General features: G+C 46.0%; 1 protein-coding gene across 1 annotated transcript in view; it reads right to left on the bottom strand.

The window, feature by feature from the left end:
• Positions 1-15,496, bottom strand: part of cacna2d3 (calcium voltage-gated channel auxiliary subunit alpha2delta 3) — a 437,296-nt gene that overhangs the window by 286,625 nt on the left and 135,175 nt on the right. The window contains exon 4 of the mRNA XM_033036559.1: positions 10,607-10,666. Coding sequence (XP_032892450.1) covers positions 10,607-10,666 — 60 coding nt within the window. The remainder of the gene's footprint in view (positions 1-10,606; positions 10,667-15,496) is intronic.

The raw sequence follows: 15,496 nt of genomic DNA, 5'->3' as shown, positions 1-15,496 counted from the left end.
CCTCAGGTGCTGTCTGTGTGGAATTTGCACGTTCTCCCCATGACCGCGTGGGTTTCCTCCGGGTGTTCTGGTTTCCTCCCACACTCCAAACATTTACAGGTTTGCAGGTTAATTGGCCTTGGCCTAGTGTGTAGGGAGCGGATGAGAAAGTGGGATAACATAGAACTAGTGTGAGTGGATGATCGATGCTCGGCATGGACTGGGTGGGCTGAAGGGCCTGATTCCAATCTCTATCTCTAAACTAGACTCAAAACGCCAAACATCAGCTGCACGCTGGAGGAATTGTAGAGACATGGGGCCGATGCTGTTGCTGGACTACCAGTTCTACTTATACTTTATTTTCCTGCACTTCAGGTTCAGTTTCAGTTTAGTTTATTGTCACGTGTACCGAGGTACAGTGAAAAGCTTTTGTTGTGTGCTAACCAGTCAGCGGAAAGACAATACATGATTACAATAGAGCCGACCACAGTGTACAGACACACGATAAGGGAATAGAAAAACATAGAAACATAGAAAAATACGTGCAGGAGTAGGCCTTTCGACCCTTCAAACCAGCACCTCCATTCAATATGATCATGACTGATCATCCAAAATCAGTACTCCATTCCTGTTTTCTCTCCATATTCCTTGATTCTGTTAGCCCTAAGAGCTATATCTAACTCTTGAAAATATCCAGTGAATTGGCCTCCACTGCCTTCTGTGGCAGAGAATTCCACAGATTCACAACTGGGTGAAAACATTTTTCCTCATCTCAGTCCTAAATGGCCAACCCCTTATTCTTCAACTGTGGCTCCTGGTTCTGGACTCCTCCAACATCAGGAACATTTTTCCTGCATCTAGCCTGTCCAATCCCTTAATAATTTTAAATCTGTCTTTAAGATCCCCTCATCCTTCTAAATTCTAATGAATATAAGCCCACTCAATCCATTCAAATTAATCCAAATCAATTCAATAGCCCTTTATTGTCATTCAAACGTGCAAGTTTTGAACGAAATTTCATTCCTGCAGTCATAACAGCAAAAAAAAAAAGACCAATACACACAATTAACACAGTTCCACACAAACATCCATCACAGTGAATCTCCAAACACCTCCTCACTGTGATGGAAGGCAAAAGTCTTATCTCTTCCCTGTCCTTTGTTCTTCTCCCGCAGTCAGGCAGCCAAACTGCAACGTCGTGGCGACCGGGGCCCCCGATGTTAAAGCCCCTGGCAGGCGGTGGTAAGTCCCACGACCATTTAGCGTCGGCGGGCAATGTAAGGCCCTACTCTGGGCCGATTCAAACCCCACGATTCGGGCGGGTGAAGTTGCCGTTGCGGGAGCTCCGAAAATCAGTCTCCCACCAGGGACCTGCGAGCTCCCGATTTTACCATCCACAGGGCCTACGGCCGAAGCTCCGAAGCCGGGACACAGCCGCAGCGCCACCACAGCTCTCCACGCTCCGAAGTCGGCCAGCTCCGCGATGGTGAGTCCGCAGGCTCTACGACTGGAGCCCTCAGGTCGATTCCTGTTGGAGGCCGCCAGCTCCACGATGTTAGGCCCCAACGACAATGGGGGCACGACAAGGAAAAAGTCGCGTCCCCATTCAGGGAAGAGATTAAAAACTTTCCCACACGGACTGTTCCAGCTGCTACGGTCAGGCAAACGCCTCCGTTGCCATGCTGTGAGAACGGAGAGGTTGAGAAGGAATTTCTTCCCAGAGGCCATTAGGACTGTAAACTCCTATCTCACCAGGGACTAACTTTACTGTACCATTCTACTGTGTTTTTTTTTTTAATTGCTGCTTTTTTCCTTTTCCTTCTGCCCACAATATTTAATATGTAAAAGAATATGTGATTCTGTTCCATTCTGTTTGTAGTTTGTTTGGTTGTTTGTTTTTTTTGCACAAAGTCCGCGAGCATTGCCACTTTTCATTTCACTGCACACCTCGTATGTGTATGTGACGAATAAATTAGACTCGATTTGACTTGACACCCCCCTCCCCCCCCCCCCCCCCCCCCCCACATATACACAGCTAAAAATAAACCAAAAACATGCTCCCAACAAGACAAAAAGAAAGAAAAAAGACAGACGGACTGCAGGGAGCCACTGCCACAAGGCGCCGCCACCTATCTTTCATCGTATGTCAGTCCCGCCATCGCGGGAAATAACCTGGTGAACCTACGCTACTCCTTCAATAGCAATAATGTCCTTCCTCAAATTAGGAGACCAAAACTGCACAAAATGCTCCAGGTGTAAGAATGAACTGCAGATGCTGGTTTAAATCGAAGGTAGACACAAAATGCTGGAGTAACTCAGCAGGACAGGCAGCATTAGATTAGATTAGATTATTTAATGACCACACAGTCAAGCTGGTGGAATTCAGGCGACGTTTCGGATCGAGACCCTTCTTCAGACATGTACGGTCTAACTTGACTGAATAGCACGTTTCTAACAACGTATCTTGGTCTATGTGAAAAATAAATAAATGCCTGAAGCTTTTCCACAGATGTGTTATGCCTTGCAGAAATGCCACACGAGGATTGGGTAGAGGTGTGGTGGGTGAAGGTCAGAGCGGGACACAAAGTGGGGGACAGGATGACAACATCAACATGCTGGCAAGGTCAGTGTTTGATGTGACTGCAGGAAAAACTAAATCAAAGCCTACATCCTCTCCACAAGGCTGAGAAAATGTTTTGTTAATAGACTGTAAACAGATTTTTACACCATCTAATCGCAATGACACCGCACACTGAACAAGATATAGGTCACTTTAATTCTCAGAGTGTATTTGTAGAAAGAAATCTAACAGCGTTTCATAATGACTTCACCCCACTGGTTTACAGTTCATTTGGCCTCTTCAATATGTTAGCAATCAATGCTGTGCGTCTAAACCCTTCCAGCTCAGCCATTACAAGCCTTTTAATATGTCAGATGGTTCTTCACTGATTTCCCAGTTCAACCCGTCAGCTTGCAAAAAATAAGACAGATGTTTCAAGCAGTTTTTATGCATGACCTTATCTATATAAAAGTATTTGTGTTTAATTGTGGAGATTTTGCAGAGAATACAAAAACAGAGCTGTAATGCTGAGGCTCTATAAAGCGCTGGTCAGGCCGCATTTGGAGTATTGTGAGAAATTTGGGCCCCCATATCTGTGGAAGGACGGACTGGCTCTGGAGAGGGTCCACAGGAGGTTTACAAGAATGATTCCAGGAATGAGTGAGTGATGAGTGTTTCTCAGCACTGGACCTGTACTCGCTGGAGTTTAGAAGGTTGAGGGGGGACCTCATTGAAACACAGAATAATGAAAGGCTTGGATAGAGTGGATGTGGAGAGGATGTTTCCACTAGTGGGAGAGTCTAGGACCAGCGCTCATAGCCTCAGAATTAAAGAGTGCTCTTTTAGAAAGGAGGAGAGGAGGAACTTCTTTAGTCAGAAGATGGTTAATCTGTGGAAAATGCAAGAATTAACATCCCTATCCTTCAGCGTGTTCAACTACAAAGCTACTTTATATCTGAAGAAGGGTCTCGAACTGAAACGTCACCCATTCCTTCTCTCCAGAGATGCTGCTTGTCCCACTGAGTTACTCCAGCATTTTGTGTCTATCTTCGATTTAAACCAGCATTTGCAGTTCCGTCTTACACATTTTGTCCTGCCTGCATGTAATCTGATTGCCAATTCCACTTTCAATTATCACTTTATTGAAAGAGCATTGACAAGATGGCAATCAATATATGCGGCCAAAAGTTCAAAAGGAGTTCAATTTTTAAAAAACTGAATCAAAAATGCATTTCAGGTCAGGACCATTCTTCAGTCTCAGGTAAACGATGAGTCCAGGTGTCAAGGATTACAGCAGACTAAGTGAAGGGCACCATCTTATATTATAGGGCAGTCAATCTGACCCAGAAGTCAATGGATATTTTTAAGGTAGAGATAGATTGATTCTTGATTAGTACAGGTGTCAGCAGTTAGAGTCACAGAGTCATAGAGTGATACAGTGTGGAGACAGGCCCTTTGGCCCAACTTGCCCACGCTGTCCAACATGTCCCAACTACGCTAGTCCCACCTGCCAGCATTTAGTCCATATCCCTCTAAACCTATCCTATCCATGTACCTGTCCAACTGTTTTTTAAATGTTGGGATAATCCCTGCCTCAACTACCTCTTCTGGCAGCTTGTTCCATACACCTTTGGTCTGAAGAAGAGTCTTGGCCCAAAACGTCACCCATTCCTTTTCTCCAGAGACGCTGCCTGTCCCACTGAGTTACTCCAGTTTATTGTGTCTATCTTCCATACACCCATGACCCTTTGTGTGAAAAAAAGGTTCATGGGCACAAGGCAGGAGAATGGGGTTAGGAGGGAGAGATAGATCAGCCATGATTGAATGGTGGAGTAGACTTGATGGGCTAAATAGCCTAATTCAGCTCCTATCACATATACCTCTATCAGGCCATCATCAACTCCCAGTACTCGAGGGAAAGTTAACCTGGCCTAGCTAATGGCTACCCATCATTAACATTCTGGTCTAGGCAACATCCTGGTGAGTCTCCGCTGAGGGTTTGAGTTTAGGAGCAAGGAGGTCCTACTGTAGTTATACAGGGCCCTGGTGAGACCGCACCTGGAGTATTGTGTGCAGTTTTGGTCGCCAAATTTGAGGAAAGACATTATTGCTATTGAGGGAGTGCAGCGTAGGTTCATCAGGTTAATTCCGGGGATGGCGGGACTGACATGATGAAAGAATGGGTCGACTGGGCTTGAATTCACTGCAATTTTGAAGGCTGAGAGGGGATCTGATAGAAACATATAAAATTCTTAAGGTATTAAACAGGCTAGATGCAGATAAAATGTTCCCGATGTTGGGGGAGTCCAGAACCAGGGTCAGTTTTGGAATAAGGGGTTGGCCATTTAGGACAGAGATGAGGAAAAACTTCCACGACCAGAGGGCACAACCTCAGAATTAAAGGACGTTTTTTTAGGAAGGAGATGAGGAGGAATTTCATTAGTCAGAGGGTGGTGAATCTGTGGAATTCTTTGCCACAAAAGGCTGTGGAGGCCAAGTCAGTGGATATATTTATGCCAGAGATAGATAGATTCTTGATTAGTACGGGTGTCAGAGGTTATGGGGAGAAGGCAGGAGAATGGGGTTAGGAGGGAGAGATAGATCAGCCATGATCTATCCAAGCCTTTCACGATTCTGTACATTTCAATAAGCTCCCCCCTCATTCTTCTAAACTCCAGCGAAGTCAGGCCCAGTGCCGTCTAACGGTCATCATAGGTTAACCTACTCATTCCTGGGATCATTCTTGTAAACCTCCTCTGGAACCTCTCCAGAGTCAGCACATCCATCCTCAGATATGAATCTGGTGTCACACAGGGACGTCACTGTTTGCACACCTAGTTTAGTGTTTGTACAGTACTGCCCACAGCTGATCCATTCTCTCACCCCCCAATAATGCCTCTGTGTCAGTACTGCCTCTGCTCTCCCATCCCCTGCACTTCTCCTGGTTTCTACAGGCGAGCAATTACTACAATACAGGAGGCTAAACCACACATAATCCTGTTACATCAGAAAGTGATAGCAACACAGCAGGTATTCATGCAGCCCCTTGGATACATGCCAAATCTTCAAAAAGGCAAGCAAATCACGATCCAGTTTATTATCCACTTTATCTTTTATTTCTTCCCCTTTTTAAGATTTTCGTACAAATCTCCTCCACCGTCCGTGCATTCCAAATGATATTAATGACATGTCCTCACACACCTCTCATTGTTCAGATGATCTTAAACAGACAGGACGCTGCAATGTGGGCAGGTAGTTTGCCGAGCAACAAGAATTATTCAACAAACATCATTATCAGTATAAAACGTCACAACATTAATATTGTGTGCTGCAAATCATTTTGTGAATGTTAGTAAACTAAGAAGGATTTTTCTAATCTCAAAATAAGACTGAAAATAAATCGTTGTTTCCAAATTCTGTACTGAAAAATACATGTTGATTGTTTGTGCTAGTTATAGACACGAGGAATTGCAGATGCTGGAAACCTGCGTAAAGCACAGAGTGCTGGAGTAACTCAGCGGGTCAGGCAGCATCTGTGGAGAACATGGATAGGTGACGTTTCACAAAATGCTGGAGAACTCAGCGGGTCAGGCAGCATCTGTGGAGAACATGGATAGGTGACGTTTCACAGAGTGCTGGAGTAACTCAGCGGGTCAGGCAGCATCTGTGGAGAACATGGATAGGTGACGTTTCACAAAGTGCTGGAGTAACTCAGCGGGTCAGGCAGCATCTGTGGAGAACATGGATAGGTGACGTTTCACAGAGTGCTGGAGTAACTCAGCGGGTCAGGCAGCATCTGTGGAGAACATGGATAGGTGACGTTTCACAGAGTGCTGGAGTAACTCAGCGGGTCAGGCAGCATCTGTGGAGAACATGGATAGGTGACGTTTCACAGAGTGCTGGAGTAACTCAGCGGGTCAGGCAGCATCTGTGGAGAACATGGATAGGTGATGTTTCACAGAGTGCTGGAGTAACTCAGCGGGTCAGGCAGCATCTGTGGGGAACATGGATAGGTGACGTTTCACAAAGTGCTGGAGTAACTCAGCGGGTCAGGCAGCATCTGTGGAGAACATGGATAGGTGATGTTTCACAGAGTGCTGGAGTAACTCAGCGGGTCAGGCAGCATCTGTGGAGAACATGGATAGGGCTTGTTTCCATGCTGCATCTCTCTATGTATCTAAATGTTGACTCCGTTTCTCTCCTCGCAGATGCTGTTTAACCTACTGACAACTTCCAGCATTTGCAACTAGCTCTCTCACTGAAAACAGATCTTATTTTTAAAACTGTTAATTAAAGCAGATTCAACATTTTGTTGAAGTCCACAGATTTGACAAATTTTGAGTGATTTACCAAAATATAATTTAATGTTAATAGCAGCAAAAGGCAGAAAAGGTTTATCTCTTCAATAATAATAAATAATAATTGATTCAGCTTTTTTAAACTTAAACTAAAGTCCAGTCCTTTCAGGTGAGGCAGAGGTTCACTTGTGCCTCCTCCAACCTCATCTACTGGATCCGTTGTTCAAGATGTGGACTCTTATACATCGGCGAGACCAAACGCAGATTGGGCGATCATTTCGCTGAACAACTTCGCTGAAGCCCACTAGAATCTCCCGGTTGTCGACACTTTAATTCTCCTTCCCATTCCTACACAGTCATTTCTGTCCTAGGCTTCCTCCATTGTCAGAGAGAGGCTAAACACAAATTGGAGGAACAGCATCTCATATTTCGCTTGAGCAGCTTACACCCCAGTGGTATGAATCTAGATTTCTCTAACTTCAGGTAGCCGTGGCATTCCCTCTCTCTCCATCCCTCCCCCACCCAAGTCTCACTAGCTTCTTGTTTTCACCCAACAAACAGCTAACAATGGCCTGTTTCCTTTATCATCGTTACTTTTTGCATATCTTTCATTCATTTGTTCTCTATCTTGTTACATCATCGTCTATATCTCTCGTTTCTCTTTCCCTGAAGACAGGGCCGGCCTTAAGCCGATTTGACCAATTGCTCCCAATTGGGCCCCGCGCCTAAGCGGGCCACGCACTAATGTTCCGTATTTCTTATGGAAATACGAATTCTCTTTGTTAAATAAAGATTTTTTTTAATTCGACATCCGGCTTTTTTTTAAACGAACATGTATAACAACCGCTGCACGGCCATCAGACACAAACGATTTGTTAACTAGTACTGTTAGCACTTCTTAACAGCAAGTAGTTAACACCTTGTTATGCAATGTCATCAATCTGCATCTATCCGCATTCCTCAGTAAATGTTATTGTGCTTTGAACAAGTATTAATGACGCCGTGTTCCTTTGAATAAAATTCACGTGGCGTCATTAATACTTGTTTAAAACACAATTACATTTACTGAGGAATGTAGATCGATGACACGTTGAGAATTTCATTAAACTCACCATCATGAGTGAGGGCCCCGGACCGTGAGAAGGGGCTTCTTCCTGGTGTGCAGGTTAGTCATTCACCTACCGACCCACGTTGTTTCTCTCTGTCTTTTGCTCTCTCCCTCCCTCCCTCTCTCGCGCTCCCCATCTCGTCTCTCTCTAGCTCTCCCACGCCCTCTCTATCACCCTGTCGCCTCAGCATTCCCGGAATCATTGATGTTTTGTGGTAGACAAAAATGCTGGAGAAACCCAGCGGGTGAGGCAGCCGCCTGGCCCGCTGAGTTCCTCCAGCACTCTGTGTATTTTGTTTGGCTCTGAAGTTGAAGGTGGCTCAGCAGGACGGGCAGCGGCTGGGGAGAGGGTTGCATTTCTGTTCGAGACCCTTCTTCAGACAATCACAAGTACTCTCACCGACGCGAGTTCAGTTCAGTCTGAAGAAGGATCTTCTCTCCAGAGTCGCTGCGCTGCCTGTCCTGCTGAGTTACTCCAGCTTTATGTCTATCTTCAATTTCAGAGAATTACAATTTCTCACGGGGGGCTTATAACGTCTCTAAACCCCTCTGGGACCCTCTGAACACCTCTAACCCCTCCTCTAGCCCCCCTCTAGCCCCCTCCCCCCCCTATTCCCCTCTAAACAATTCTAAACACACCTGAATCCATCTGAAGCCCTCTAAACATCTCTAAACCGTTTAAACCCCTCTAAACTAGAAGGCTGCAAGGTGACTTGGATAGGCTGGGTGAGTGGACAAATGCATGGCAGATGCAGTATAATGTGGATAAATGTGAGGTTATCCACTTTGGTGGCAAAAACAGGAAAGTAGACTATTATCTGAATTGTGGCCGATTAGGAAAAGGGGAGATGCAACGAGACCTGGGTGTCATGGTTCACCAGTCATTGAAAGTAGGCACGCAGGTGCAGCAGGCAGTGAAGAAAGCGAATGGTATGTTAGCATTCATAGCAAAAGGATTTGAGTATAGGAGCAGGGAGGTTCTACTGCAGTTGTGCGGGGTCTTGTGAGACCACACCTGGAGTATTGGTACAGTTTTGGGCTCCTAATCTTGCCATAGAGGGAGTACAGAGTAGGTTCACCAGACTGATTCCTGGGATGTCAGGACTTTCATATGAAGAAAGACTGGATAGACTTGGCTTGTACTCGCTAGAAATTAGAGGATTGAGGGGGGACCTTATAGAAACTTACAAAATTCTTAAGGGGTTGGACTGGCTAGATGCAGGAAGATTGTTCCCGATGTTGGGGAAGTCCAGAACAAGGGGTCACAGTTTAACGATAAAGGGGAAATCTTTTAGGACTGAGATGAGAAAAATGTTTTTTACACAGAGAGTGGTGAATCTGTGGAATTCTCTGCCACAGAAGGTAGTTGAGGCCAGTTCATTGGCTATATTTAAGACGGAGTTGGATGTGGCCCTTGTGGCTAAAGGGATCAGGGGGTATGGAGAGAAGGCAGGTACAGGATACCGAGTTGGATGATCAGCCATGATCATATTGAATGGCTGTGTAAGCTCGAATGGCCTCTACTCCTGCACCTATTGTCTATGGATCTATGACTGCGTCCAACTGCTGTCTGGTTCATTGATCGGTTTGCTAGATATGAACTGTTTTGGGAGAGAAAAATGCTCACGGCAGACCAAACGTGTTAAACAGAAATTGGTCAGATATTGAGCTTTACACAGTGAGAAATCATGTGAAATAATCACTGAATTTAATTTTAATGAATGTACCTGCATGTTATACTGTTTAGTTTGGAGATACAACCAGATAGTCCTCTGAGTTCGCACCGACCAGCGATTTTTGTTACAGATTTGACAATTTTATTTGGCGGCCAATCAAACGCTGTCTCTAAGGGGGTTGCATCCAATCACCAACCAGCTTGCCTTAAAATTCCCGTCCAATCAACAAATAGGTCTCCTCCCGTCTCCAAGGGCAATGTGTCCAATCACATAATGCAGTTTAATGGTAATTAGCTGCTACGGTAAAGGTTGGAAGCCAGCCGAGCTACTGACAGTCAAACGGGAGGGAGCAGAAGACATTCACACAGTGTATAATCCATCGCACCTAGTGTACAATTTTATAATATATACTAAATAACTGGGCTGACACACCTTGGCTGGGAATCTGGGGTTCACCAAAATTGTTCCCAATTGGGCCCCGCACCCCCTAATGCCGGCCCTGCCTGAAGAAGGGTTTCGACCCGAAACATCGCCCATTCCTTCTCGCCAGAGTGAGTTACTCCAGCATTTTGTGTCAATCTTCAACCTACATATCTGTACGTTTATGGAGTGTGGGAGGAAACCGGAGCTCCAGGGGAAAACCCACGCAGGTCACGGGGAGAACGTACAAACTCCGTACGGACAGCACCCGTAGCCAGGAATGAACCCGGGTCTCTGGTGCTGTGAGGCGGCAACTCTACTGCTGTGCCACCGTGCCGCCACTTGCATCTTTTGGTGCAGTAGGTTTCATGTGTCTATTGTTCATTATTCAGAATCATTGACATCCGGTTTCACTATCATTCACGGGGAAGGTGCAGAACTAGGCCGTTTTCAGCAGATTTAAAGCATCTTCTGGTCACTTCAATATAAATCTTCAAAAGCAACATACCTCAGCAAAAATACTGTAAAAATGACTAGCACTTTGCTAAGATGATAATTTGCTTACCTCCAAATCTGAATTATATTCGTGCTGTAAATGAGCGTTTTCAGCGGCTTCAACCAGGCGCTGTAAAGAGGAAACAAAGTCCAACAAAGTTAAACAGGTTAAATAGCAATATTATTCAGTATTCACATTTATACATCGATTTATGATACGATGATACGATATGTCATTGACACACGTACCGAGGTATAGTGAAATTCATTTTTGTATACAGTTCAGTACAGGTATCACCATACATAAGCACTTAGATAAGCACGTCAGATACCGTACTACATCACACCGCTAATCCTTTCCACTCGTCACTTTAATTTCATGTATCTTGTGTTTTTACGGCACGACAGATGGCACAATGGGCTAAGTGTTCGGCTGGCAACCGGAAGGTAGCTGGTTCGAATCCCGCTTGGAGTGCATACTGTCGTTGTGTCCTTGGGCAAGACACTTCACCCACCTTTGCCTGTGTGTGTCCTTGGGCAAGACACTTCACCCACCTTTGCCTGTGTGTGTGGATGTAATTATGTGAAGCACTTTGGGGTCAATGCAAGTTGACTAAAAATGTGCTATATAAATAAAGAAATTTAATTTAATTTAATTTATGACTGCTGGCAGATCAGTTTCCTTCCTGGGATAAATAAAGTTCTATCGTATCGTAAGATCAACAAATGCATGGAAACATTACTGCATCTTTCAGAAATCCTATTGCAGATGGCTTGTTCGGCATCATGGGGACAGTATGACATTATGGGCTGAAGGGCCTGATTTATAAATATACCAAACCTCCTTCCCAAAATGCAACAAAGCGCAGCCACCGTTTAACTCCAAGTGAATATTGTTATTTATCACACAGCAGCTGTGATTCTGTATATTTTTAGCAGGATCTGGAAAGGATTTTCAGTGGGAATGCATCTGTGAGGCGACAAGATGTTTAACATCCCTGGGCATCAGTGGAATGGACAGATAAGTTGCTGGCTCAACATCCTGTCTGCAGCAGTGCAGCGGGTAGAGCAGCTGCCTCACGATGCCAGAGACCTGGGTTTGATCTTGACCTCGGGTGCTGAGGGTGTGTAGTCTGCCTGGACATTGTGGGCCGAAGGGTCTGTTCCTGTGCGATGCTCTAGTTTAATAACCTCCAGCAGTCAGTTCACCCAACAGTGTGTCTTAGGAGTGTGGAAGGAACCCAGGCCACTGTCTGACGCAGCATAGTTCTTTAGGCTTATTAGTATCATGTGTACCGAGGTACCATGAAAAGATTTGCATTCCACGCTCTACAAACAGATAATACTATCCGTAAATAAAATAATTTCTCAACTGCAATAGGTAGAGAAAAGGGGAAGATACAGAGTGCAGAATATAGTTCTCAGCATTGTAGCGCATCAGTTCCACAGACAAAGTCCAATGACCGCAATGGGGTAGAGGTGAATCGGACAGTACCCTGGCTTTTGGAAGGACCGTTCAGAAGCCAGATAACAGAGGGGAAGAAGCTGTTCCTAAGTCTGGTGGAACGCACTTTCATGCTTCTGTACCTTCTGCCGGACGGCAGCAGTGACCATGGCACTCTGCTCTGTGTCTCATTCCTGTTTATAAACAACGCCTGAGATCAGCATCAAATCCAGGTCTCTGGGGCTGAGTGACAGCATTAACAGCCATGCCACCATGTAGACACGAGGAACTGCAGATTCTGGCTTACAAAAAAACACACACATAATGCCTGAGTAACTCAGCGTGTCAGGCAACATCTGTGGAGAACATGGAAAGGTGACGTTTCACAGAGTGCTGGAGTAACTCAGCGGGTCAGGCAGCATCTCTGGATCGAAGGACTGGGTGAAGTTTCAGGTCGAGACAGTTCGGTGTAAACCAGCATCTGCAGTTCCTTCTAACACTGGAAGTTGCCGTAACAAGATGACTCACATGCCGGGGCACCGGTAGAATGGGCAGATACTGTAAGTCATAGAAACATAGAAACATAGAAAATAGGTGCAGGAGTAGGCCATTCGGCCCTTCGAGCCTGCACCGCAATTCAATATGATCATGGCTGATCATCCAACTCAGTATCCTGTACCTGCCTTCTCTCCATACCCCCTGATCCCTTTAGCCACAAGGGTCACATCTAACTCCCTCTTAAATATAGCCAATGAACTGGCCTCAACCACATTCTGTGGCAGAGAATTCCAGAGATTCACCACTCTCTGTGTAAAAAATGTTTTTCTCATCTCAGTCCTAAAAGATTTCCCCTTTATCCTTAAACTGTGACCCCTTATTCTGGACTTCCCCAACATAGGGAACAATAAGTTTCTATAAGATCCCCCCTCAATCTTCTAAATTCTAGCGAGTACAAGCCGAGTCTATCCAGTCTTTCTTCATATGAAAGTCCTAACATCCCAGGAATCAGTCTGGTGAACCTTCTCTGTACTCCCTCTATGGCAAGAATGTCTTTCCTCCGATTTGGAGACCAAAACTGTACGCATTACTCCAGGTGTGGTCTCACCAAGACCCTATACAACTGCAGTAGAACCTCCCTGCTCCTATACTCAAATCCTTTTGCTATGAATGCTAACATACCATTCGCTTTCTTCACTGCCTGCTGCACCTGCATGCCTACTTTCAGTGACTGGTGTACCATGACACCCAGGTCTCGTTGCATCTCCCCTTTTCCTCATCGGCCACCATTTAGATAATAGTCTACTTTCCTGACTTTGCCACCAAAGTGGATAACCTCACATTTATCCACATTATACTGCATCTGCCATGCATTTGTCCACTCACCCAGCCTATCCAAGTCACCTTGCAGTCTCCTAGCATCCTCCTCACAGCTAACACTGCCCCCCAGCTTGGTGTCATCCGCAAACTTGGAGATGTTGCACTCAATTCCCTCGTCCAAATCATTAATATATATTGTAAATAGCTAGGGTCCCAGCACTGAGCCTTGCGGTACCGCACAAGTTACTGCCTGCCATTCTGAAAAGGACCCGTTTACTCCTACTCTTTGCTTCCTGTTTGCCAGCCAGTTCTCTATCCACATCAATACTGAACCCCTAATACCGTGTGCTTTAAGTTTGTATACTAATCTCTTATGTGGGACCTTGTCGAAAGCCTTCTGAAAGTCCAGATATAACACATCCACTGGTTCTCCCTTATCCACTCTACTAGTTACATCCTCGAAAAATTCTATAAGACTCGTCAGACATTATTTACCTTTCGTAAATCCATGCTGACTTTGTCCAATGATTTCACCACTTTCCAAATGTGCTGCTATCCCATCTTTAATAACTGACTCAAGCAGTTTCCCCACTACCGATGTTAGACTAACTGGTCTGTAATTCCCCGTTTTCTCTCTCCCTCCCTTCTTAAAAAGTGGGGTTACATTAGCTACCCTCCAATCCTCAAAAACTACTCCAGCATCTAAAGAGTTTTGAAAAATTATCACTAATGCATTCACTATTTCTGTGGCTACTTCCTTAAGTACTCTGGGATGCAACCTATCTGGCCCTGGGGATTTATCGGCCTTTAATCCATTCAATTTACCTAACACCACTTCCCGGCTAACCTGGATTTCACTCAGTTCCTCCCTCATTTGACCCGCGGTCCCCTGCTATTTCCGGCAGATTATTTATGTCTTCCTTAGTGAAGACGGAACCAAAGTAGTTATTCAATTGGTCTGCCATGTCCTTGTTCCCCATGATCAATTCACCTGTTTCTGACTGCAAGGGACCTACATTTGTTTTAACTAATCTCTTTCTCTTCACATATCTATAAAAACTTTTGCAGTCAGTTTTTATGTTCCCTGCCAAGTAATTGGCTCAACATCATCTCTGCAGCAGTGCAGCGGGTAGAGCAGCTGCCTTTCTCCAGGAGGACTGCTGCAGATTTTGTATCTCACTCTGAAGCTTTTGATGCTGCCATTGATCGGCTGATTGTCAGTCGATAGAGCAGATGCTGCTGCTTTCAGCTTTCCCTCAGCATGGGCTCGCTCCCGTGAGGGCGGCCCGGCTCGAGGGTGGAATGGCGCTCCCGTCGGGGCGGCCCAGCTCGAGAGTGGTACGGCGCTCCCGTCGGGGCGGCCCAGCTCGAGGGAGGTACGGCGCTCCCGTCGGGGCGGCCCAGCTCGAGGGTGGAATGGCGCTCCCGTCGGAGCGGCCCAGCTCGAGGGTGGTATGGCGCTCCTGTCGGAGCGGCCCAGCTCGAGGGAGGTACGGCGCTCCCGTCGGAGAGGCCCAGCTCGAGGGAGGAACGGCACTCACGTGAGGGCGATCCGGCTCGGGGCTGGAACGGTGCTCCGGTAGCTGGGACGGCATTCTGGCGGTGGTGACCTGAGTCCGGGGTTCAGCCGCGGGCCAGCGGCTGCGTCCGCTGGACTGGAGGGCGGCAGCATCGACCACCCCGGGCCGCGGTGTTTGAGCCGGCCCGTTTGCGGGGTTCGGTGAGCCGTGGGACTGTTTGTACCATCGCCCGGTGGGGAATCGCCTCAGCGCAGAGGGAGAAGAGGAGGAAAGAGACTGCAGCCCTAAGATTTTTGCCTCCACCACAGTGAGGAGGTGCTTGGAGGACTCACTGTGGTGGATGTTAATTTGTGTTTATTGTTGTTTATTATTGTATTATTATATGTATGACTGCAGGCACGAAATTATGTTCAGACCGTAAGGTCTGAATGACAACAAAGGTCATTCTAATTCTAATTCTAATTCTTACACAGCAGTGCTGCAGAGCCTCAGGCAGCTGGGATATTCTTCCAAACGCTCTCCCTAATCCAAGGTTAAAGGCAGGCACAGCACATCAATACAGAGGCTGCATCAATACTTCTAATCGTTCCACTCATCCACACACAGAGCAACGGCTCAACAGAACACTGACGGGAATCACAACATGACATTATTCCATTACATTTTTCCTCACAGAGCA

Source organism: Amblyraja radiata, chromosome 18 (assembly GCF_010909765.2).
Source record: "Amblyraja radiata isolate CabotCenter1 chromosome 18, sAmbRad1.1.pri, whole genome shotgun sequence".
In the NCBI taxonomy this organism is placed as follows: Eukaryota; Metazoa; Chordata; class Chondrichthyes; order Rajiformes; family Rajidae; genus Amblyraja; species Amblyraja radiata.
This window is presented reverse-complemented; position numbering and strand designations above follow the sequence as displayed.